The 27,099-nt window shown below is 36.0% G+C and overlaps 2 protein-coding genes and 1 long non-coding RNA gene across 4 annotated transcripts; 2 read left to right on the top strand and 1 right to left on the bottom strand.

The window, feature by feature from the left end:
- Positions 1-2,964: 2,964 nt before the first annotated feature.
- LOC104908979 (uncharacterized) lies at positions 2,965-5,090 on the top strand. Its single transcript, XM_057394763.1, has 5 exons — positions 2,965-3,186; positions 3,238-3,658; positions 3,709-3,878; positions 3,964-4,218; positions 4,395-5,090. The coding sequence occupies exons 1-5, from the start codon at positions 2,965-2,967 to the stop codon at positions 5,088-5,090; spliced, it is 1,764 nt and encodes a 587-aa protein (XP_057250746.1).
- A 1,867-nt stretch (positions 5,091-6,957) lies between these two features.
- LOC104908972 (EID1-like F-box protein 3) lies at positions 6,958-10,532 on the bottom strand. Of its 2 annotated transcripts, none has more exons than XM_019247165.3 (2): positions 9,485-10,532; positions 6,958-7,426 (listed from the first exon to the last, which is right to left on the bottom strand). In XM_019247165.3, the coding sequence occupies exon 1, from the start codon at positions 10,447-10,449 to the stop codon at positions 9,613-9,615; it is 837 nt and encodes a 278-aa protein (XP_019102710.2). In that variant the 5' UTR covers positions 10,450-10,532; the 3' UTR covers positions 6,958-7,426; positions 9,485-9,612. The 2 variants fall into 2 exon arrangements, with proteins under 2 accessions (XP_019102710.2, XP_019102708.2); XM_019247163.3 differs by lacking the exon at positions 6,958-7,426 and adding an exon at positions 8,166-8,617.
- Positions 10,533-21,888: 11,356 nt separating this feature from the next.
- Positions 21,889-25,188, top strand: LOC104895567 (uncharacterized). The gene is made up of 2 exons (XR_007274225.2): positions 21,889-22,860; positions 24,885-25,188. It is a non-coding gene; the product is annotated as an uncharacterized LOC104895567 (long non-coding RNA).
- Positions 25,189-27,099: the final 1,911 nt, after the last annotated feature.

Raw genomic sequence — 27,099 nt, 5'->3', positions numbered from 1 at the left:
CCAACTACTGATTTTATACCCCCAACTTCACTATAAATAGCCATGGAGATTCAACACCAAGAACCCATCAACAATAACCTTCATCCTCTCTTCTCTCACTAATCAGAAATTTCTGTCAACAAATTACCGGAAATTGAAATTGTGACTAAAAGAAACCCAAAAGAAAACCCATATTTTCTCTCTCTCCTCTGTCCCCCCCCCCCTCGAGACACACCCCCGTCGGCCACCTCAGGCGACGCCGGACCTGCGCCGGCCATCCGTCGCACCTTCCCCTGGCCTCGCTGTTGTTCGCCGGCCGCCTCGCAACTCGCCGGGGATCCGCGCCAACACTCGCGCACTCTCTCTCCTCCTCGCGCTCTCTCTCGTCGCTCCTCTTCGCGCGCTGCTGCTGCTCGGGTTTTCCGCCGCCGGAGCTTCAAGGACCGCCGCCGATCTTCCCTGCTGCCGCCTACACCTTCGCCGGAGCTCACCGTGGGCTGCTGCCCTGTGTTGTGTCATCCCTGCTCCAAGAGAGCAGAGGTATAATACCACCTCTTTTTATTTTTCCCCCTTAAACTGGTTTCAAGTTTATGTTAATACAAGCCCAAATTACTACCTAGTGTTAATTAGTTTAAGTTGGGCCTAAAGGAAACGGACTTACATTAGTCAAACCAATTCAATTTAATTGTTGCATGTACAATAGTTGGGCTGAAATCTGAATTCTTCATATTGTTGGTTGAACTAATGACTAATTGTTGGGCTAATGGAGTTAAACTAAAGCTGATTTAGTGCTTTATTAAGTCATTTTAGTTTAATTTATTAAGTTAACCATAATGTTGGGCTTATAATCTGATTTACTTAGCTAAGTCATTTAAGTTAATCTTGTTGCTTTAATATATTGAGCTTTAGTGGACTGATTTAGTTAGTTTCACTAAACCACTTAGCTTATTTACTAAAATTATGTTTGGGCTATAATTCCTAATAACTAGTTGCTTGAGTTAACTAAAACTAATTAAAATAATTCATTAAGCTGTTGTTTATAATTGGTTTAAGTTATGATACCTCCTTAAGTTACTTATAACATAGTTATACTTGACTTATTAGTTTTAAATGATTAATATTATATAAATAATGTTAATGGATCTATTATAACTTTAAACTTAATTAATTTATTAATGGGACTAATTAGTTATTAACTATGAACTAGAATAATGATATGTTTTCGAAAGGTTATATAATATGTAGTAATATAACTTTAATGTTTCGATAATTCTAAAAGTATAGCTAAACGAGTTATTTCATTAATTAGTTGTTAAAGAGTCACCTTAATTAAAAAGTTATTATCGATTAAGAAATAATGACCTTTAAGGAGACCTTTACGACGTTATAATACCGTTATGACCTTAATAAGCGCTAATAATATTTAGGCTTAAAAGCTAAATAACGAAACGTTCATTAATAAAATTATTCTTGAATAGATTAAGGAAGATAAAGGATATTACAAGCCTCCCCGGCTATCAAGGTTATTAAGCAGGAATTCAGGTAACGTCTACTGCTAACACCCGCATTCCCCTTCAAGTATGTTTTATGATCATGATTAATATTATGTTTTATATATGGATTGCATAGATGAAATGTTTATGAGGAATGATAGATCTATATAAATGAGATGATGATGTTATGATATGAAATGAAAGAATATAATTATTCACGATGATGATAATATGCTTAAAAGAAATGAAACATGATAAATTCAAGTGAAAGACGGTTCTTGGCAAGTATTCTGTTATCCCGGGTCGTGCACGTACCTTCCGGCCGGTTAACCACCTTCCGTTTAGTGAGGGCTATTGTCCTCGGGTGGCACCGCGCATTTGGGCAAATAACGCCACCTTCCGTTTAGTGAGGGCTTTTGTCCTCGGGTGGCTGCCTTCCGTTTATGATGTTACTATGTTTTGGGGAGACGTCCCTTCCGTTGTACTAGCCAAGTTACCAAAGTAAAATATATGATGATGAACATGATAAAGAAGATAATGTAACATGATATGATATGTTTGTGAAATGTTTTACTTATTCTCTTCTCCCTGTTTTTAATAAAATGATGTGAAATGAATTTACGATGTTAGAGTAGTATGTTACTGAGCCTCGGCTCACGACGTTTTGTTTTATGTTTTAGGTACCGATGTGAAACGGGATGGCGTAGCAGTGAGGATTTAATTAATATCTAGATTATATGACTCTCATGGTTTTAATTTAATTTATGTCAAAACTCTGATTAGTAACTAAGTTTCTGTAATCAAGACTAATGTTGGATCTATATTATGCTTCATGTTAAAATGTTTAAGTTTATGTTTTATGTCCTTGTATTTTCCTTATGGAAAGTACGGCGGTAACGCACAGACTATCTAGGTTCCGCTGCTAATAATCGATTAATTAACTTAACAACGATGATTAGAGGTCGGGGCGTTACAGGTTGGTATCAGAGCGACGGTTCTCGGTACCTCAAGTAAAATCTCAAAGGTTTTACTTAAATTAGTGAACAAAATGGTAAAGTAATCTAGTAAAACGAGAGTCATCACCATAAGTTATTGAGTTTATATAATATAATAATATGAATACTAAATGGTGTAGTTAATAAGTGTTTAAAAGTGAAAATGAGTGTGAGTGTTAGGATCGGGGATGAGAATGCTTTTATATTATATTTACTATGATAGTCATGCCTCGCTTAACATGTTATGCACATGGAATATGTGATGTTTTAGAACATGGCAACAAGTGAAAGTGAACCTATTAATGGAGGAAGTGGAACATGGGCGAAGTCACACTTGAAGAAATGAGGCAAGGCTAGATACCTTGCGAAGTGACCCTGTTTTCGAAGAAACGCCTGAAAATGCTAACGGAGATCAGGTGGATATAATGAAGCTGATGATGGAATTCTTGCAAGGAAATTGACCAAGGGCCAAGACAGAGCAGGAAGAATGCTCCAATATGTTCAAAAGATTTTCTGCTCACAAGCCGCCTAATTATGATGGAAAACCTGACCCCACCGAGTTCGAGGAATGGTTGAATGGCATGGAGAAACTCTTTGATGCCACCCAGTGTCCAGACAAGTGGAAAGTTAACTTCGTTGTATTCTACTTAAAAGGGCAAGCGGATCTGTGGTGGAAGACTGCTAGAGAGATGCAAATCGACCTGGATTTGGATGGGAAGGTTTAAAGGAGGCTATGAGAAACCAGTTTTACCCAGTCTCTGCAACTCCAGATGGAAACTGAGTTTACCCATCTGAGGCAAAGGGGTATGTCAGTTCTGGAATATGCTGTGAAATTCAATGAGTTAGCTCGATTTGCTCCTGATGTGGTGTCTACGGATCGTCAAAGGATGAATCGATTTGAAGGAGGTTTGAATCTGAACCTTCAAGAAAGGCTTGCTGTAAACATGAGTAAGTCCTATCAAGAGCTATATGACAGGGCTATCAATGTTGAAAGGAACATGAAGCTGCGAAAGGAAGTGTATGAGGGTGGAAAAAGAAAAGCTAAACCTCATGATAGCCACTCCAACAACAACAACTTCAACAAAAAGCCGAACACGGGGTATTCGAGAAACGATCAGAAGCAAATTCCTCGATGCAACAAATGCGGAAGACAAGGCCACATGACGAATGAATGTCGTAGGGAAGTTATCAGTGTTATCGATGGTAAACCAGGTCATCTGATTAAAATTGTCCAATTCCAGATTGGCGTAGTGGAAATGTCGTTAATCGTGGTCAAAGAAACGGCCAGAACTCTGGCTATGGTGGAAATGCAGGCAACGCAAATAAGAACCCTCCATGTGGACCCCCGCAGGCTGGAAGAGTCTTTATGATGCAGTGTGAGGAAGCGAAGGCGATGATATTGTCATTACTGGTACTTTTCCTGTCAACTCTGTACCTACTTATGTGCTTTTCGATTATGGAGCTTCCCATTCGTTTATATCTGCTGCATTTTCTAGAAGCTTGAATGCAAAACATGCTCTGAATTCTCTGCCATGTCTGTCACCATCCCTAATGGTGAATCCATCTTATGTGATGTCATGTATAGAAATTGTCCTATTCTTATAGGAGGATGTGAATTTCAAGTAGACCTCGTTCAATTTGAATTAACCGACTTTGATGTGATATTGGGAATGAATTGGTTGTCAAAGTACAAAGCAGACATAAATTGCCTTAACCATGAAATAACCCTCAGGAAGCCAGATGGGTGTAAGGTTTCTTATCGAAGAAGAAAAGTCCAACCAAACCTGAAATCATCTCATCCTTGAAAGCCTTCAAGTTACTTTCAAAGGGTCTTATGGATACCTATGTAGTGTGGTAGACCTAACCAAACGAACCCTCGTTATCCGATATTCCATAGTTTGTGAGTACCCTGATGTATTTCCGGAAGAGATACCTGGCATGCCACCAGAAAGAGATAGATTTCAGCATTGACCTCGTTCCTGGATCTGCTCCTATCTCCAAGGCACCTTATCGAATGGCACCTGCTGAGTTACAAGAACTGAAAAAGCAACTAGATGAATTACTCGAGAAGGGGTATATTCGACCTAGTGTGTCGCCATGGGGTGCACCAGTTTTGTTTGTCAAGAAGAAAGATGGAAGCATGAGGTTATGCATTGATTATCGAGAGTTGAACAAGATCACCATCAAGAATAAATATCCATTGCCTCGTATTGATGATCTTTTTGACCAACTTCGAGGTGCAACTATCTTCTCCAAGATTGATTTAAGATCCGGATATCATCAACTCCGCATAAAGCCAGAAGATATTTCAAAAACTGTTTTAAGGACTCGATATGGTCATTATGAATTCACAGTAATGCCATTTGGGTTAACCAATGCCCCTGCTATATTCATGGATCTGATGAACCGAGTATTTAAATCATACCTCAATAAGTTTGTGGTTGTATTCATCGATGATATCTTGGTGTTTTCAAGAAACTTAATCGAGCATGAAGAGCATTTGAGGAAGGTGTTAGAAGTGTTGAGAGAAAGGAAGTTGTATGCAAAGTTGAAGAAATGTGAGTTCTGGTTGAAAGAAGTTGCCTTTCTAGGCACATCATTTCAGATACTGGATCTCGGTTGATCCACAAAAGATAAGAGCTATCATGGAATGGCCTAGACCACTAATGTTCCTGAATTCGGAGTTTTATGGGTTTAGCTGGATATTATAGAAGATTTGTCCAAGATTTCTCCAAGATAGCCATGCCTATAACTCGATTGGTAAAGAAGACGGTTAAGTTTGTATGGAGTGATGAGTGTGAAGCATCTTTTCAAGAGTTGAAGAAGCGTCTCACCACTGCTCCTGTTCTTACTCTTCCTTCTGGAACTGATGGATTTGTTGTGTATAGTGATTAGCGATGCCTCTAAGCATGGATTAGGGTGTGTGTTGATGCAGAATGATAAAGTTATAGCATATGCTTCCCGTCAACTCAAGCCCCATGAACAAAACTACCCAAATCATGACCTTGAACTAGCCGCAGTTGTGTTTGCTCTCAAAATATGGAGACACTATCTCTATTGTGTTCCGTGTAAGATCTTCACCGACCACAAAAGCCTTAAATACATTTTTACCCAAAAGGAATTGAACTTGAGGCAACGTAGATGGCTTGAACTCCTAAAGGATTATGATGTCGAAATCCTACATCACCCAGGCAAAGCTTACTTACTTACTAACCCACATAGCTAAAATAAGGCTTTCATTAAACAAGTTAAACCAACATTTGACTCAACTAATTCAAGAACTTCTAATCAAATAAAATAATCCAAGTAATCTCTTCCGAAATCAATATTACACCAACTTAATTTATCAATTAAGTATAGGGGCATCCCCAATATGCATTTACCACCAACTATTCACAATATTTCAATATTTATAAAATCAACCAAAATAAACATAAGCTAATTATAATATACGGATTCACAAACAATGATAAATCAACAGCACCAATATCACACAATCAACAACCACAATTCATCATCAAATTATAAACCATTATTCACTATTCAAAGGAAGGAAATCAAGATCCAAGAAAGGATCAAAGGGTTAGTACCATCTTGGCAGCAATACTAAAAAGGAAGAGGAGACACCAGTATCATCCACCATCACGCGACGGCGACCACTGCCAGCAGCAACACAGGTGAAGAGAGAGAAACATGGAAAGAGAAGGAGGCAGGGTGGTGATTACAACGCCACCCAGCAGCAGCGCCAACGAACGAGGAGAGGGAGAAGCAGAGCGTCGGCGAAGCGGTGGCGCAAATAAGAACAACGGCGGCGACAACACGACGAGTACGAGTGACCAACAACAACAAGAACACAACACCAACAACAGCGAGGAGATAAAGAGACAGCAACACCGGGGGAAGTGTCGGTGAACTCAAGGGAAGGTGCGACGAGGAGAGAGAGACGGGCGAACGGGATGGGGTTCACGGGGAAAAGAGGGAGTTCAAAGAGAGAGATTGATGGGGTTGTGGTTTTGGCCGGCAAAAAGAACACGCGGGGGAGACTTAGAGGTGGTCATGGGTCGGGCCAGCACGTTGGCCGGCCCGGCCCGTTGTCCGCTATGTGGGCCACGGGCCTGTCACGGTCAAGAATTTTTTTTTATTTCATGTCCGCACCGGCACGAGCCTGCCTAGATTGGCAGTGGGTTGCCCTGCGAACGCCGCTTTCCTTTGTTTTTTTAGCCTAAAACTGTCAAAAATCCAAAAAAAAAAACAACATAAAACACGGGCCAGGCCTGTGGGAGGCACGAGCCCGACCCGCAGATAAAATTCGAAAAATTTAAGTCCGACCCGGCATTTCACCGATCCCCCGAGCCAAGACCGTGAACAGGCCCGGCCCGGCCTATGCCCAGTTCTAGGGGGAGTGTTTGATTTGGTTCGACATCAAGAAAAATGAGGTGGGAGTTTATTTTCAAAAATAAATGACCAAAGGAAAATAAATGGAACACAAATTCAAAATATTAATAACTTCATAAAATGAAATAAATAAGTATATTACAAACCTTCATACTCCAAGCTCAAATAAAATAAGAACTTTCGAAACATAATTAACTTAATAAATATGATCAACCTTTAATAAACGCTCTTAAAAATAAACTTGTTGCAGAAACCCTAGCTAATAAAACCCTAGAAAGGTCTCCTAGTATAACTCTAGTGACGACTTAAAAAACTAAGGTCACAATATATAATAAAACGTGAAAAAAATGTGTCGCCAGGTTGCTGGGGTAAAACCACTTGGTCAAGCGAAAATCCGTCTGGTCGGGTACGAGAGTCAAAAACGCCACAAAGATAAAACCCAGCTCTCCCGGTCACCGCCCAGTCGGGCTATTCCAATAGCCCGGTGAGGCAACTTCGCCCAATCGACCGGGAGACCAACAAACTTCGCGTTCTTAGCTCGGTTTCAAGGCATTTTACCATCAACTAAAAAATAGAATAAAATTAATATAAGCATCTTTATAAGCTGCGACTTCAATTTGCAATAAAACTACGTACGAAATAAACTAAGGATGTTTAGTGTTGAATTGTGCAAATAAGTAGGTGCACACGTTTTTAAGGTGAGGAAGGTGCGCACGATGAACATCAAGCACTAGATTATGAACATAAAGATCAATACTAATAAACATATACTAATAGAGATGTACATATGTTCATTTGACTTATTAGCCATTACATGTGTTTATTTGACTTATTATTCATGTTCGCTTGTTAGCCATGTACATGTGCGCGCCTTGCTCACCATACGGACGTGCGCACCATATACGGTTTGAATTTAATTGTAATCTTCCTTCCTTATTAAGTGGAACAATATGCCGATCTCCATAATTTCGAAGATAAAGTGAAGTGTCTCGCAATATTTTTTGGAATAATGTTTAGAGATTTGATGAAATCAAAACTCTATTAAGAGTAAAAAGTGTTGTGTATATGTTTAACATACCTTCTAATGGTTAAGGTAGCGCTTAAAAACTAAATTTTAAGATAGAACTTTCAAGGTAAGGTGAAAAGATGAAATATAATTCAGTTTTTGCTTTCTATATAATTGATCGAACACTAAATTTTGTATAAATTATCTGACAATTAAAATTTAGTAGCTAAAAAGACAAAAACTAACGATAATTAAAATAGCTAACAGTTATCTCAACAACTACTTTTACCAAACATGTTCTAAAAAAGTACAATGTAATATTCCCTTCCAATATTCGCCTACATATAATACATGATTATATACATGTCATTTTCCAATCATGTAAAATTGCATCATACATTCATAAGAAGTATAAAGCAGTTGGCCCGGACGAATCACTAACATCTCCAACTTACAATATAAGCAACTGAAATATCCAACTACCAATATACGTTTCAAAGTAGAACAAAAATCTAATTGCAGCCCCACAATAACTAATAAAACTAACCCAGCAGGAGCAACTGAAATCCTCTTTTACCACTTAAACTCTTGTATTCCTGGATGGTGAATATATGCTGTCACCGAATAAGAGTGAAGATAATATTGGCCCATCAATAGTTTTTGAATCTTTCTCAATGATTCACGTTTTTCATTATGAACATGAACTTTGATTAAGCGGATATTTCTTCTTCACTTTAAGCTCATCCCTACTACAAAAGAGATAAATATATAGGAGGAAAATTAGTTTAGGGCCGGGGTTCTTTTAGAGCACAATCAATGATTGCCCTATAGTTTGAGGTCATGGATTAATATACTTCATATTACTTTCTCACTCTTCTACCTACCCTACCATATTTTCTCTCTCCTCCTATTTCTTCTTTGCTCCTCTTCTTCTTGGTCCACCATGAAGAGCTGGGCAACAATTGTTTGGCCAAATTTTTTCTCTCTCCTAATAAACTAATAATACGTTTATACTCTCTCTTAATAAACTAATAATACGTTTATACTCTCTCCTCATAATCCCACAAAGAGAGCAACTGCTGGGGTTCTTTTATATGTATTCCAAAAAGGATCAGTAGCTCAAAGATGAAAGTCCTCTCTAATTATTTGAGTACGTGCAGATACTTCCTTTTTAAAAATAAATAAAACACTTATAATTTAAATAATTTCAAAATAAATAAAATATTATTATATTTAATATTTACTTGTTTCTATGTCTCTATCATATGTATCTCTTTTTTTTTTCTTCATTTATCTTTTCTTTTAAATCTCCGTAACAACAGAAAAAAATAGATGTATGAGAAATAAAAAAAGAACAAATAATTGATAGATTTCGGAAAGTCCTACCCTTTGTATTATTAACCCTTGTTCCCTTTGAAGTTTCTTATACTAATAAGTAAAACACTTCTCATTTATATATAAAATTTTTTTTAAAAAGTATTTCACTTATTTTAAAACTTAGACCATTTTTTGATTTCGCTCCTAGACTTGCCCTTACAAGTTACAAATAACTAAATAAAAAAAATTGACCAACAAAAGAAAGGCACAAAGAAAGAGAGGCAAAAACACACACTTACCTTTTGATCAGAAAAAATCAAAATCTATGGACCGTGTTAACTTTGACATCCAACGGTTTTCTAGCCTAACCACAAAAATCAATCTCCAACCAGAACATCTGTTTTCCATAGCCTAAAATCAGCATTATCTAGGACCCACCATTGCAAGTATCATGATGATGATAATCAACACCATCGATTTCATCATCATCTTCTTCCACATCATCAAGGGTATCCTCATCAGACGTCAAGGGAACAAGCCAGCATGCTCCATGCAAGTGACCATTTATACACACAAAATATTCTAACCCATCTTGATGCGTTCCCAACCTCTTAGCAGCACTTTTTGGGACCAATTTAGCTGTCGTCATACTCCATACGCGCGCCCCACAATACGGGCACCGAACTCGCTCGTCTAATTTTACTTGCCGCCCTATCAAATAGGCTCTTGTTTTAGACCTTATAAAACCCCGAAACACACCTCTATATACTCCTAAATCATCTTTCCCTTCCCCCATAGGGTGCTCGCAGGGATCGCTCACGTATAGCAGATCCCCTCGGCACCGCTTCGTCAAAAAACTGAGTCCCGATGTCTTAGAGAATCGGGACTCTTTGACGAAGTGGCCCGAAAGCGACACCCTAACCGAAAGGTTCGGGCTAGGCTGGCACCCGCAGCAGAAGAACATTAACTTCGCTAGCGCGTGCCAGCCTCCCCCGATCCTTGACCCGGGTAGTCCGTGGCTTAAAGCGGCTACCATATGTGGGGCCCTGTAATTACACAGGGCCTGCCATAGTATCCGCTTTGCCACTGCTCGAAGCTTTCTGCTTACTCGAGCAGTGGCACAGAGGGTCCGTAGGTCCCACTTTATGTACCCGAATACGAGCAGAAGGATCTGCTCGTTTAGAATTCGTGATTCAGGGGCGACTTCTGAATCCGATTCGTTACCCGTCGGGTCAGGCTTGACTCGCTTTATGGGATCTTCCATTTTAATTTGGGATTGTGGGAAAAGTTTTGTGGGGGCTGCGAGGTTTAATTGGGATGGCTAAAGTTGAGGAATGATAGTCTGGGTGAGTATATATAAATCTGTACTGTGAGGGTTATGGGTTAGGACATGTGTGTACTGATGATTGGACAGTGAGATGCTTTGTGTTAAGGTTGCTTATAAGATCCCACGTGTTGAGTGCTTATTTGTAGTGCTGCCGCGTGTTGTTTTAGCAGTCTGAGATGCCTTGTCATTATATCATTAAAGTGCAAAAGGCAGCCAAATAATTTTCTCATTTGTTTAAATATCAGAAGTAGGTGGCTAAAAAAAACTCGAGGTGTATCCTATTCAATTTATTTTTAGTTATCTAAATTTATTTGAATTTATTAGATACACTCTGCCTTCTCTAAATTTCCAACAGAAAAAATCTGACTTCTCTAAATTCCTTACAAGAAAATGTGCTTTTTCTAAAACGTAATGTGAATTTATAAAAATTATTAAAAGAGACGGTCTAATTTTAATATAAAAGTAGATCTAGTAACGAAGGGCTTATTCTCTTCGGCATAAAATAGCTGAACTGAACTGCATTAAATTAAATTAAATTGAATATAATAAATATATAAATAATATTTAAAAATAATAATATGAATAACAAATATTATTATAATAATAAGTAATAATAATGAATAATAATTTTAGTATTTTGGATATTTTTAAATGATAGTTATAAATAAATGATATTAATAATCATAAATTAATAATAATAATAATTAATGATAATAATAATAATAATTTAATGATAATAATGATAATTAATAATAATTATTTTACATTATTTGTATTAATATTAATACTTGATGATGATATATAATAAAATAATATTAAGAAGTAAATTAATGTTACTATTTTAATAATTAGATTTAATAATTAATAATATTTAGTAATAAAAATATTGATTGGGTTGGACCGCGAAAATTACATCATAAACCGTTTTGACGCGATTTGATTGGTTTATGGGCTAAAAAACGTGGATTTATTTGTGCTTTGACCTAAACAATGTTCATCCTAATAATAATGAGTAAAGCTATAATAAACAAAATAATATATAGAAACAATAATAATAATAATAAAAATAATACTTAATAGTAATGATATAAAAATAAATAATAATAATAATAATAATAAGAGTAATTAGTAAAATAAATTATACCAATATAATAATAATATTTAACAAAATGATTATAAAAGAATGGAGCTTAACTTACTGAACTGAACTGAGCTAAACTAAACTGATCTGAACTGAACTGAACTGATTGGAGCTGAACTGAACTGAACTGAAAATAAGCTGAGGAGAACAGGCCCTAAATGAAATTTATTAAATTTTATTTTGTGAGAAGGACATATTTTATTTTTACTTATTTTTGTTGAACTAAATTTATTATGCCTTATTCATCCTTATTTAAACTTATTTTTTTGTAAGTATTAGAAATAAGGTGAGCAAAATTTATTTAAACCTTATCTAAACTTTTATGAAACTTATTTCAACTAATTTTTACATATTTTTGTTGAACTGAATTTATTGGACCTTATTAATCCTTATTTAATCTTATTTGAACTTATTTTTTCTGATAGTGACTAAAAATAAGGTGAACAAAACACACGCTAATTAAAGTATGTTTTATTTTGAGATATTTTTGTTAATTTGATATCTTAACATTTATGAAAACTAATTTGGACTCCTTTGAACATATTGAAACAGAATTTTTTTTGGCCTATTCGGACTTACTAGAACTTATGTTTCTATAATAAATCAAATAATTTTGATATAAAATTAAATTGTATATGCTCTTTTCGTCCTAATTTTGGCTTGTTTTCATCTACTTATGTTTTTCCAGGGATTCATCAACTTATTTTTTTCTAAACATATTGAAACAGAATTCGTAAAATGTTAAGTTGGGAAAAATAAGCACAAATTAGGCTTATTTATATGAACTTCCTTTTTTATTTCTTGATTTGAGCTTATTTGAGCCTAATTTGAGCTTATTTTTCCCAACTTAACATTTTATGAATTAAGCTATATTCCCTCTATATTTTTTTTTTTTATAATTTTCACTTTCTTGTGCGCGTCTCCCATTGTACTTTTTATATAAAGTAATAATTAAGACAAATTAAAAAAGATCCCATATGACTATACTTTTTTATATAAATTGAGAAAATTTTAGAAGATTCTCTCTAATATGAAAAAGTGTCATGATTCTAAAGGAGAAAGAAAAAAAAATATAGGAAATATTTGGTTAAATTAAATCTACTTTTTGCTTAACTTTGCTTATTTTAGTGGATTAAACTCACTCATATTGAGACTTATTTCTATAATTTGAGAAGAATAAAGCTTTAATTGTCGTATATACTTAAGGTTTATATCATCATTTCTAGTGAAGTTGAAAAGGTAGATGGCCAGGTATGGGGCAAAACTTTAGGGGAAAAAAACAACAAATCTACTATATATGTCATAATAATTAAGACATTTTAAAATGATATTTATGCCACTACTTTAATTTTAAGATTGGTAACGAGAAGTGTCAAATTAAAGTAATATTTGAACTTATAGGCAATTCCTTTTGAGGATTAATACGTCAGTCTCATTTAAAGTTTGAGTGATAAAAATTAGATTGTTAAGGAGCTATGTTTGAATCTTAGTAACTATGATGTTTGAGAACAGGGTTTGTCAATTAGAGTTTTGAGGCAAAAAAGATTTTGGACCATATTTAGAGTTTTTGACTAGTCGAAGGCTCTATGGGAGCTTTTGGTAAAAGAGTTTCAAGAGAGAGTTTTGGGGTGAAAACTCTAAAAATGAAAGATCTCCTCTTTGGAGCTTTTTCTTCAGGGGATTAGGTAAGAGAATATGTTAATGACTTTTTTTACCTATAAGTATAATACTAACATATCAGTTTATATGTCCATAAATGTCATTTTATATAAACAAAAGGTAATAAATTTTAACAATCAGTTAAATTTTTACTGAGCATATTTATATAAAAAGTTAGTCAAATTTGTTAAATAAAATTATAAATCTAACTCTAAATTCTAACTGCCAAAATTTAAATTCCATTTATCAAACAGAAGCATTGTAAATGACTAGATACTACGAGCAATGATATGCTCATATCTGATATGGGGCCAATATCATGGCATTTATGTAATTTTTATGACAAAAATAATGTTAAAAAATTATAATTTTTTTTTTTTTTTTTGGGAGCTTGTTAGTTGAAATCTTATATTATATCAGCTAGCTATTAAATCATATCTGAACTACATTTAATCATATCAAGATCCAATATGTACAAAGTGTGCACATATCGGATATGGCAAATACTTTCTCTAGATACTACTCATTCATGCTCCTATCGTCAAGTACTGAAATTGCTGAAGTTGGCAACAAATGTTCCGTATTTCTGTGGTTATTCACGTGTCAAACCAATTATAGATTCTGATGACATCTTTTGCGGACATCAAAAATATCTTATCACAAAATAGTACTCAAGAACTCCAGAAATGTCTGTCCAGCTACGTGGATAAAACCGGAGGGATTCAGTACTACAATTAGCAAATCCCATAGACATCATAACCTTATTTGCAAACTTTAATTTGTCATTCCATTAGATGAACCAATAACGATGCAACACGTTTAAATGTATATGAAGACATTTAGTAGTTCGTAAATAAAAAATACACTAAGCATGTATGGGTTTGCTAAAATCAGGGGGAAGGTGTTATACTTTTTCTCATGCACAATTAATAAATAAAGTAAAACCAATGATGAGGCTTTGTTATTGGTGGATTGAGCAATTCAAGGATGAAGTTGCCATATTAGTGGAGAGAGAAAACCTTTGAAGAACGTGGGGGGTTTTTCACTTCCCCCAAAGGGTAAGAGCACATGGTACCATGTGACCTTACTTGAGTATATCTATAAACAGATTAGACCAAAGTTACTGATTTTGGAACCAGCTATGGGGCTCTTTGACAAAACTAACCGTTTTAGGATAATGGTTATGATCAAATGTTATGTTTATCAAATAGTTTTACTTCTTCTCTTCTCCCTGTTTGTTAATAAAACGATTTGAAATGAATTTACGTTGTTAGAATAACATATTACTGAACATCGACTCATAACGTTTCGTTTTCTGTTTTAGATACTGGTGATGCTAATGAGATAGCGTAGCAGTGAGGAGTAGTTATATAGTTCAACAGTTTAAACTTTTTTCAACACTTACTATCATAATAAAATGTTAGACTATGTACAGTGACTAAGTTTTAACTTAACTCTTTTGTTAATGGATAGTCAAGTTTTCTGGTTATAACATGTTTAGGCTTTTTTGAATTAAAGTTTACCTTGTGCTTTCCAATTGGAAAGTACGGTAGTAACGCACAAACTATCTAGGTTCCGCTGCTAATAAACGATTAACTAACCTAATGATGTTGATTAGTAGTCGAGGCGTCACAATAACAAAGACAACCAAAGACACGAACACCGTCATAAGGAGGAGCAACACCATAAAGACATTCATAAGGAGTTTTGCCATTTAATACTGGACTGAGCGTAAGATTAATAAGATGGATAGTAGTCATAACACATTCACCCCAAAAAAATTCGGCGAACGAGCCTGAAAACGTAAATCACGAGCCACACTAAGAAGATCATGATGTTTGCGTTCGACACGGCCGTTTTGTTGAGCCATGTCAACACAACTAGTTTGATATAAGGAACCTTTCTTAGAAAAAAAAATCTATTAAACTCAAAAACATTTCACCATTGTCACTATGAACCACCTTAAACTTCTTATTAAATTGAGTTTTGACCATGGCGTAAAAATTGTGAATAAGAGACGCAACCTCGGATTTGTGAACCATTAAATAAATCCACGTAGCTCTAGAGTAATCATCAACTATTTTAAGAAAATATCGATCGTCACAAGAGGGCGAAAGTTTATTGGGATCCCATATATCAATGAATCAAATTAAATCAAAAATACCACCAGCTTTATTACTACTTAACGGAAAAGAGTTTCGAGGTTGTCTGCCCATAAAACAAATAGCTTAATCCAAATCAAAATGAGACATATGACTACCAGATAGGCCGGATAACAAAGAAATAACTTTAAAAGACGGGTGACCTAAACGATGATGCCACAACAGACTTGTATCATCAACCTTGGCCACTTTATTAGCTTGAATAGAACGAGCACAAACCGACTTGAAAACATAGACCCCATTAGACTGCACTCCCGCTCCAATCAGGTTATTCAAAGTGAGGTCCTATATAATACATAGCTAATTAGTGAAGAAAATAAAATATTTAACTCTCCAAAAGTTGAGAAACCGAAAACAAGTTATAAGCAAGAGCAGGGACATATAAGACATAGTCCAAAATCAAGCCATCGCTTAACACAATTCTACCCTCGTTAGTAGCAAGAGTATTCTGCCCATTAGGCAAATTAACATTACCATGAATATCCTGAAGATTAGTAAACAAATAAAGATTACCGGACATATGGTTAGAAGCATCGGAATCAATAAGCCAAGCATCGAAATTAGACATACCACTTAATTTTTCGGTGGAGGAAGAAGACCCTTTTAGAGTAGAAAGAAGTTGTTGCCGTTGTTCATCCAAAAGAGTCGAAGTGCTATGGCGATCAACATCACCAAAATCAGTGGAACTTGAGTCCCCACGAACATAAGTACTCGCGTTGGCATCAAACGCCCCCATGATTTGGGCCACGACCACCACGCTGCCCTTTGCCATGACCCCCACGGCTGTCCGAAAATCCATGAAGTTGAAAGCAACGATCTTTGACATGACTGTTGTGACCACATTGGCTGCACACATGATCATTATCAGCAGCGGGGTTTGGCTTAGACACAACAGGAAACATGACAGCATCAGGACGAAAAGGGTCCGAGCCTTCGAAAACCAACTATCTTCGTTCGTCAGAAATAATTTTGGCATAAGCCACATTCAAAGATGGCAAAGGGTCCTACATCAATTAACCTGAAACAAGAGTACCAAAATTTTTGGCATCTAAACCAACACAAAATTGACGAAGATACTCCGAAGCAACCAAATAAGAACAAATAGGAAGCTTACAATAACTCAATAATTCATCCTGAAGTTGACTATCACCCAAAAAAACACAACCACAGAACGTCCAAGTTGACGACAATCACGTATTTTATTTTTTAATTCAAGAATACGTGGACCATTGGAAAACGAGGAGTTGACTCAAATTCCGGTAGTAAAGGAATTTTCGGATGTATTTCTCGAGGAGTTACCTGGAATGCCACCAGTCAGAGAAGTAAACTTCAAGATCGACTTAGCCCTAGGAACATGACCTATCTCTAAGGCTCCTTATCGAATGGCGCCTGCAGAAATCCAAGAATTGAAGGTATAGTTGGAGGAATTGTTGGAAAAAGGGTACATTCGACCTAGTGTTTTCCTTGGGGAGCCCCAGTATTGTTTGTCCGGAAGAAAGATGGATCTTTGAGATTGTGCATCGATTATAGGGAGTTGAATAATGCCACGGTGATAATCGAGGAATTGTTCGATCAACTTCAAGGTGCAACAGTGTTTTCAAGGATCGATTTGAGATCGGGTTATCACCAATTGCAAATTGCTAAAGAGGATATTCTGAAAACAGCCTTTCGTACGAGATATGGCCATTATGAGTTCACAATTATGCCTTTTGGACTCACTAATGCGCCAGCAGCTTTCATGGACCTCATGAACAGAACTTTCCAGCCATACTTGGATAAGTTCGTGATTGTATTCATCGACGATATATTAGTGTACTCGAAGGATAAAAAAGATCATGAGGATCATTTGAGGAAAGTATTAGAGATTCTCCGAGAAAAGCAATTGTATGCGAAGTTCTCAAATTGTGAATTTTGGTTGGAAAAAATATCATTTTTGGGTCATGTAATATCAAAAGAAGGCGTTTTCGTAGACCCATCGAAGATTCAAGCAGTAACCGATTGGCCTCAACCTAAGAACGTCACCGATGTAAGGAGTTTCTTGGGTTTAGCTGGATATTACCGAAGATTCGTGAAAGATTTTTCGAGAACGGCCCAACCTCTCATAACTGATGAAGAAAACAACAAAATTTCATTGGGATGATAAGTGTGAGGAAGATATTTAAGAGTTGAAGATAAGACTTACAACAGCCCCGGTATTGACATTACCCTCTGGAGTAGAAGGATTTGAAGTTTATAGTGATGCCTCGAAGAAAGGATTTGGGTGTGTTTTGATGCAACATGGCAAAGTATTGGCCTATGCGTCGAGACAACTCAAACCGCATGAGCAAAATCACCCTACTCATGACTTGGAGTTAGGAACAATCATGTTTGCACTGATAGTATGGAGACATTACTTGTATGGAGTGAGTGTAAAGTCTATACAGATCACAAGAGTTAGAAGTATCTGTATACGCAAAAGGAGTTGAATATGAGACAAAGACGAGCTAGAGCTTATAAACGATATGATTTGAGATAGTGTATCAAGAAGGAAAAGCGAACAAAGTAGCTGAGCGTTGAGTAGAAAGGTGCATTCACTAAACGTTTTGATTCTGGAAAATGATCTGTGTGAGGAGATCAAGAGATTGAATTTGGAAATAGTAGAACCCGGTTATAAGAAAGCTCAATTGAATGCTCTTACTGTTGGACCGGATATATTTGAGGAGATTCAGGAAACAAACTGCAGATAAGTAGTTGAGTAAGTTAAGAGAGATGAACGAAAGTGGTTAAGCACCAGAGTTCGAGATCGATGACAATGGCGTTGCAAAGTATAAACGAAGATTGTGTGTACCACATGACGAGGAACTCAAGACGAGAATCCTAAGGGAAGCCCATAGTTCACTGTATTCTATACATCCAGGAGGAGATAAGCTTTATAAGGATTTGAAGAAGCACTTTTGGTGGTCTAGAATGAAGCAAGAAGTAGCCGACTTCGTGTCAAAATGTTTAACCTGCCAGAAGGTGAAAATACAACATATGAAGCCTGGAGAAAATTGCAATCGTTGGAAGTGCCAGGATGGAAATGAGAATCTATCTCATGGATTTCATCATGGGATTACCGAATACGAGGTCAGGAAAGAATGCAATATGGGTAATAGTGGATCGTTTGACCAAGACGGAAAGATTCGTAGCAATGAAGGATACTTGGTCGTTGAAACAATTAGCCGATGCTTACTTTAATGAGGTCGTTAGGCTGCATGGTGTTCCGAAGGACATCTTTTCGGATAGGGACTCGAGATTCTTATCTAAGTTCTGGAAACAGCTCCAGACAGCCGTGGGTACACTATTGAAATTCAGCACAACTTTCCACCCAGCAACAGATGGTCAAACAGAAAGAACCATTCAAACCTTGGAAGATATGTTGAGGGCATGTGTGATGGATTTTGGAGGATATTGTGATGATCATTTGATGTACATTGAGTTTTCGTACAACAACAGTTATCACTCGAGCATAGGAATGACACCTTATGAGGCGTTGTATGGACGGAAATGTAGGAGTCCTGTATGTTGGGACGATGTGAACGAATCGTTGAATTTAGGACCGGAAATGATAGAAGAGACTACCAACAAGGTGAAGTTGATTCAAGAGCGTATGAAAGCATCTCAAGATCGACAAAAATCGTATGCCGATCAAAGAAGAGACGATTTGGAATTTGTAGTTGGAGAAAAAGTGTTGCTGAAAGTTTCACCAACCAATGGAGTAATGAGGTTTGGTAGGAAAGGGAAGCTAAGTCCTCGTTATATTGGACCCTATGAGATATTGGAAAGAATTGGACAAGTGGCTTATAGGTTAGCCTTACCTATGGAATTAGCCAAGGTTCATAATGTTTTTCATGTGTCTCAACTTCGTAAATATATCTCTGGCCCCTCCCATGTTATTCAACCTGAAACCATTGAACTAGATGAGACCCTTACTTTTGAAGAATGTCCTGTTAGAATCCTTGATTCCAAAACGAGAAACACCCGAAACAAGGCAATAAAGTTAGTCAAGGTTTTATGGTCTAATCATCAAACCAAGGAAGCAACTTGGAAAACAGAAGACAACATGAGAAAGCGTTATCCTGAACTCTTTTCTGAGGTACAATTATCGAGTTTCAGTGACGAAACTCCTTAAGGGGGGCCGAATTGTAATACTAACAAAGCGCAAAGCTAATGTTTCGTTAATATTAAACATCTAACTTTAAAGTTCGAGGACGAACTTTGTTTTTTAAGGAGGAGTGGATGTAATACCCCGAATTTTCAGAAGTTATTTTATTATTTATTAAGGTTTAATATTATTTCCACTCAAAATTTATTTTATGATAATGCGATTTTAATTATGTTTATTAAAATAATGATTTCATTTAATTTTGATTTATTTAACAAGTTTAAAATAGATCATTTACTTGTTTTATTATTCATTTCATTATTTCTAATTAATTAAACTTTTTACATTTGTTATGAGTATCCTTATATTAATTGTCCATCCATATTGTAGAAAGCCCAAATGTCAAGTTCATAACCCATATGCTCTTAGCCAAAAGGAAAATAAAAGAAAAAGAAAAAAGAAGAAGGTGAAAACGTGATTCACCATCTTCACCTCCCTCCTTCTTCTTCGTCTGGTTCGGCTCAAGAACCAAGAAAATCAACACCTCCATCTCCTTCCTTCTTCTTCGTCTGGTTCAAAGCACTCAAACCAAGATTTTGCAACTGAAATCTTTCAACTGTCAGCAATAATTGATTTAGGGGCAAATTATTTTTCAAAAGCAAAACTCACTTATCCACCATTGGATTTATGACCGAAAATCTCCCCCTTGTAAATACTGATTTACTCTCATCAGATTTCTCAAGTAAAACAACTCAAAAGGTTTGCTTCAATCCTTTATCTTCTTCCTAAATTTTTGATTTTTGATTTTGAAAATTAAAAATGAAAATTCAAACCACCATAAACAAACCTCCTCTATTTATGTTTCACGCCGGAAACCACTCGACCACCCTCGAATCACCTGAACTGTCTGAGTTTCGGCCTGCAATCGCCGCGAACCGCCAGCCAAACGCCCCCAATTCGCAGCCCTGCTGTGTCCAGCCACCTCCACTCTCTCGCACCACGCTCGAATCCAGCCTCCCTCATTTCTCGACGCCTTACCCACCGCCACACAAACCGCCACCTTGCTTCGCCTGAGCTGCCGAAAAATCGCTAGCTTCTTCGCTCCCCCATCTCCCCTGTTTCGCTCTTTGCTGCCCCTCCTTCTACCCAAGTGAACGGTAACCGAACAAAAACCTTTAAAATGACCCGTGGCATTAGACAAGGTGACCCCCTATCACCCTGCCTTTTTATCATTTGCCTTGATTACTTGTCTAGGAAGATTCATGAAGCTTGCGTCTCGAAAGCTTGGACTCCTTTTAAAGTTAGAGGGGGTAGTACAGAGATATCCCACTTATTCTTTGCTGATGACATTCTCCTGTTTGGGGAAGCTAATGATTCCACCCTCTCCACTATGAAAATCATTCTGAACTCCTTCTTTGATGCCTCGGGGCAGAAGCCTAATGAATCAAAAAGCATGATCTACTTCTCTCCCAACACAAATGTGAACATGAAAGATGAATTCGAACAGGAACTCAACATTCTAAGTACCAATGACCTACGAACCTACCTTGGTTTCCCCTTGTGTCATAGGAAGCCCTCCAAGAATAAACTAAACTTTATCATTGACAAGGTTGCCGCAAAGTTAGCTTCCTGGAAAGCTAAGAGCCTTAACAAAGCAAGGAGAGCGATTCTCATAAACACAACTCTCCAAGCAATCCCTCACTACTACATGGACCTTATTGACTTCCCTGCTGTTATAAAAACAAAACTCGACTCCATTTGTAGCAACTTCTTCTGGAACAGTAAAAATGATAACAAAAAAATAACTTGGGTAGCCTGGGAAAAAATCTGTAACCAAAAGATTAATGGAGGGCTAGGTTTTACAAATCATAGAAATCTTAATAAGGTAAGCCTTGCGCGCCTGTGCTGGAAACTAGACAACGACTTGATGTGGGCAGGGAACATTATAAAAGAAAAATACATCAACAAAAGAGCTGATCCTCTAAGCTTTAAAAAAGGGTCTCACATTTGGAAGAGCATAGGAGTTGGATGGGAGACCTACAAGCATAGCTGTAATAGCTTGGTTTTCAAGAAGCTTCTATTAAGGTATGAATAAAATTATTTATTTAAATGGTCTTTTATAATTTCCATTTTGGTGTTATTAATTTGATCTTTGTATGAGAGTTATGATTAGAAGCAAAATCAGATTTTTAAACCTTATGCATTAAAATTACAAAATTGCCCTAAAAAAAGGGGGGGAGAAGAACAAAAACCCATTTCCTGTTTCTTCATTCTCTGTGGCTTCTTAAGTTTCTAGAGAAATCTTTATTCACTAATGTTTTTCCAAATTCTCCTAAACTAGATTACCTACAAAAGATTAAGAGCAATTGAAACCCCCAAAAACCTATTTTCCTTCTCTCTTATTTCTTCTTCTCTGTTTTTCGTCAATATGTCTGCAATTTTCTCTAACATGCAATCCAAATTTGCTCCTTGTTTCTTCATCAAAGTTGTAGATCTCTTCGAGTTATTGAATTTAGGCACAAAAATCGTCCAATTCAGAGTTCGGAGCTATGAGTTATGCTCTTTACAAGTTTCGTGTTGCTGCTGAACTTTTTGACGCGTTGCTGCTGTGTGTTCTTTCGTGCTACGGTGCTGCTGCGTGTGTGTGTGATTCATGCATAGTTGTTGTTGGTGCTTGCAACCATCATCTCCTTCATCTCTTTTATGGGGGTATAATTATAAGCTCTCTTCCTCCTCTTTTCAATTCCAAGAATTCAAATCCCTCTTGAAATGGGTTCTATTTCAAGTTTATGATTTCACAAATAAATTGAGTTCTTAATCTTGCTTTTGATATACAAAAAAAATCAGTTTGTGGTATAGTTAGTTAAACTTAAAGATTGAATATTTCCTTTTATTTAATGGATTGGAGCTTATAGTATGAATTGATCCTTCTGAATTAAGTAAGATTATAAAATCTGTTTTATATAAATTATGTTGTTTGATTATATTCTCTATACATTAGAATGGGAAATCAGAATTATCATGTGAGATAGAAAAATGTGAATTGGAAAGTGAAATAGTTTGTATTTAAGAGTTATAGTTAGTTCATAAAAGAGTTTAGAAGGTATGAGGAAGTAATTCATTTATCTGAATTATAGTAGAGATGAATGTTAATTATTGTTATTATTGTTGTGAGGTGATTATTGGAGATTGAGTATGAATAAGGAGATATTGGACTCTCGAAGATTTTTATGGAGTCGAGTGCTATTTAAAGATGCGTAGAGGTACACATTGTCCATCCACTTTTGATTGGAAATTGGTATTTTTGTATGATCATGAGAGTTCTCTGAAAAACATTGATTTTCAGCGTTAATTTATAATGTTCTTTCCGGAAGCTTTGAGCTACAATGATTGAGATGTTTCATAAGCTTAGTGTATTTATAAATTGGAGTTTTGATAAGCAATTAGTGTATTGTTCAAAGCTGATGTTATTATATTAAATAAGTTTATGAATTATGATTTTGAACGACCTGATCTAAACTTACACTATCTAAGTACTACTATTCGTTGTACTAAACTTAATTATTTATGAGACTTAAGAGTATTAAATGGGATGTTGGATGATTGTATAATAGGTTTCTATTTTGCAAATTATGATTGTATATAAATGAGTTCATAAGTGGGAGTGTTCAGACATAAATATCAAGTATAATCGTTATATCCACTAGACAAGTTATGAATTTATATTGTGGATGTAAATTATAGATAGATGCTTGTGATGTGAATCATTATGACTATAATATGAGTCTTTAAAAGGAAGGAGTTTCCGATATAAATTGTGAAAGTTTTATCTTTCGGTTTCTTAAGTTCATAAACTAATTATTGTGTTATATGTTTGTGAGGAAAAGAAATCCAGATTATGATTAAATTATATTCTTTAAAAGCACCTTTAGGTATTCTTTGGAAGAAACTACTTTGGTTTACACTGGGAATTTACGGTACTATTGGAGCCAGCAATAAATCATTTGGGATATTAGATTTAATATGAAATTGTAAAGTTATAAGTAAGTTTTCCGAATGTGTTTTGGGAAGGAAGATAATTTCAGACTAGAAGATATATCACATTATTTAGAGGTAGTGTTTGGAGAATTCTGAATCCTTGAAATGGATTTTGTAAGATAGAAAATATATGTTGGAGATGGTTGCGAGTTTGATGGATTGCTAAATAGGATTAAATGGAAAGGTTATTCTGCATGAAGAACTTTTGTGTTTTAGATATAAAGTTTATATAGAATAAAAACTCTAATTTGGAGATATGATCTTTTGGTAAGAAATGTTTGTTTTGGAGAATCCTTTATGGAAATGATTTAAAGTCGGTATTGAAAGAAACTTAGCCAAAGAATTTTTAAAGGCTGATTTATACCAAGTTACTAGAATATTATGCAAGCAATTTAATTTGGGTATATCTAGTACCCGAAAATGATTTATTATGGGAATTTGAGATTTATGAATCTGAATTTTCGAAAATATGAATTTATGATTCTGTTTTTATGAGGGGAAGAAGCTGCTAAAGCAGTGACGAACAACATTCATAGAGCGAGTATTGCTCATTATGTGTTAGAGCAGGTATTGCTCTGGAGCGGGTATTGCTCCGTTATGTGGGGTCATATTAAAAGTCTTGCAAGCAGTACAAAATGGAAGAGGGAGACATCCCTTGTAAAAAGCTTAGAGAATTCGCCTGTAAGGCAACTCTATTCGTGTTCTCTTCCCCAGTATGATATTGAAAGAAAAATAGAATATGTATTTGAGTATTCAAATGATTTCGTGGAAAGATATCTCAAACTTTAATTTCTGAAATAATGTTTTACTCACCCAAGTTATAGAGTTCATGCGCTGATTTTGGAAATGATTACCAAGGAACTTGTTAGGAATTTATGCAGGAGTTAATTATGATATGCATATGGATTCAAGGTTTTTGGATCATCTGGATTAAATGTTTTTGTGGATGATCCACAGAAGTGGGATAGATTTATTGACGTAAAGTATGTTAGAGTTGACTTCGGAAGATGGTATTAGTTCTATGGAAGTAGCATTACAAACTGTGTTCAAATATTTGTTATATACTTCTTTATTTATGACTTCGATGTATCTTGATTGCAAATGTCTTGTAAATCTTGAATACAATTGTTTCATAAGATAAGTTTAAATCTGTAAATACGTTTTTAAGCCACTGAAAAGATGTTCTGGTTGGACAGTGTGTACTCAGTTTTTCTGATTTTGTTCTTGGAACCTGTCCTGGTGGGGGCAGAGTTCATTGTTAGTGATCTTGCAGGTTCGTGTGTGGAAAGCTCGGAATGGAGTAAAAGGAAGAATTTAGGTATCAAGGTTATAATTAGATGTAATGGTTCAGAGGTTGTATTTAGGGTTATATAACCTTATTTGTGAATAAATTATTATATTGCTTTAGAAGTCGAGCAAGGTATTATGTAATATGTTATTTGGTTATTGAGGATGATTTGTTGTGGGCCTGACCCACAGGTCCAGGATCGTTCTATAGGTTATGTTTCCGCTGCAAGTGAATATAATTCGAGGTTATTAAGCGTTAATTGTAATTAGCGTATCTCAAGTGTGTTTAGCTAGCAGCTCGGAAGTGCGGGCTGTTACAATAGCATTGCCTGGGTTGCAGGTAATGGGAATAATATTAACCTTTGGAATGATAAATGGCTTCACGGAGATAGTCTCAGATCTCTAGTGCAGGGGCCCTTAAATATTAATGAAAATGACTTATGCCTGAGCTCCATAAAATCCCATGACATCACCTCGGTTTGTTCCATGAACCTTCCCAAGGATCTAGTGGAGAGAGTTAGAGCCATTGAGCTCTCTTCAAAGACGACCGACCACACATACTCCACCTGGACTATCAAGGGCAAGTTCAGCTCAAAAAATGCCAACTTATCTCTCTTTCCTCCCAGCGAGGATGAGGATTGGGGCTGGATATGGAAGGGCCCAGGCCTTCCAAAACACCAGTTTTTTCTTTGTCAAGTCTGGTGGAATCGAATACCAACTAACGAAAACATCAATTATAGAGTTAATTCCTACAATAAATTTTGTCCGTTTTGTCCCCATATTGTTGAAAACATGAGCCACATTTTAAGAGACTGTCCTAGGGACATTCAGGTTTGGGACGAACACCATAACACCACTATACCTTTCAAGGAGTGATTAAAAGAAAAAATCACAAAAATGTTAACCACGCTCTAAATGGGGTTCCTCCAGAAGTGGACTTCCTATTCACATTATGGGGCCTCTGGATAAGGCGTAACACATGGGTTTTCAGCAAGAGAAATATTTCCTTCCATTACAATCAAAAAGTCCAGTTGGGCCGCCACCGAATGGTTCTACTCTAGGGACCAACCTAAGGTGGGAAAAGCACCCAACCCCTCCTTATCCTCCTTAACCTCCTCCTCCTTAACATCTGTTTCCCGCAACCCCCTTGGTCCGAATAGCGAGCCAGTTTGGGCCCCTTCCCCGGCATCTACCCTGAAAATTAATGTGGACAGTTCTTTTCTTGTGTTATCAAAAAAATCTTGTTTAGCGGCAATGTGCAGAGACCCATATGGTAAGTGGCAGGGTGCGGTTTTCTTGAGCACTTATTGTTCTAATGCCATGGAAGCTGAATTAAGAGGTATATTAATGGCTATCAAGTGGGCAATCAACCAGAATTGGGACCGATGCATCATCACTTCGGATTGCATAAATGCTATAGAGGAAATAAAAAGCAATAGGAATATCAAGAATATTGTTTGTAATGTTGTTCATGATTATAGGGCATTGCTCCAAGGAAACCCCGGTCTAGAGCTGCAGTATGAAGGTAGACTCGCCAACAAGCTTGCAGATTTAATAGCAAAGTATGGACAAGGGAGGACCGTAGGCTTTAATGTTTTGCATGAACTTTGTATCCCTCCCCCGGATTGTATTAAGTTTTTAGATACAGACTTGCTTAATTGTAATATTGGTAGCATGGTGCGTGGTCATTCTGACCATGGCTAAGATGTTGGATTGAGGATTTAGTTATATATATCTGTTCTTGTTTTCTCAAAAAAAAAAAAGAGAGAAACTTATTTGTTTACTTTTCAAACCTCCTCTTCCTTGCCTTTTTTGTTTACTTGTGTCTTATTTAGTTATTTTGTTAATTTTATTTTTTAAAACCCAAAACCTTTGACTTTCCTAAATTAGTCTATCTTATTATGTTAGTATGTTTATTGTTTTAGTTTCACTTTAATCTTTTATGACTTGATAATGTTCCTTAATTTTCTAAAATAAAATAAGAAGTAAAATAAAGTTAGTTTCCTATGTTTAAAATAATTGTTCAAGTTAATAAAAATGAAGTTGAAGTAATTTCGTAAGTACTTAAAATGATTTCATAAATGATTTAAAAACCATAATTTTGATTCATAAACTCTCTTAAAATAATAAAGAATTTCTTTAAGTTATTTGGATTATTTAAATCGTATATTTTATAT

Source organism: Beta vulgaris, chromosome 5 (genome assembly GCF_026745355.1).
Source record: "Beta vulgaris subsp. vulgaris cultivar EL10 chromosome 5, EL10.2, whole genome shotgun sequence".
Classification (NCBI taxonomy): Eukaryota; Viridiplantae; Streptophyta; class Magnoliopsida; order Caryophyllales; family Amaranthaceae; genus Beta; species Beta vulgaris.
The sequence above is the reverse complement of the archived record's forward strand: the minus strand, read 5'-3'. Positions and strand labels throughout refer to the sequence as shown.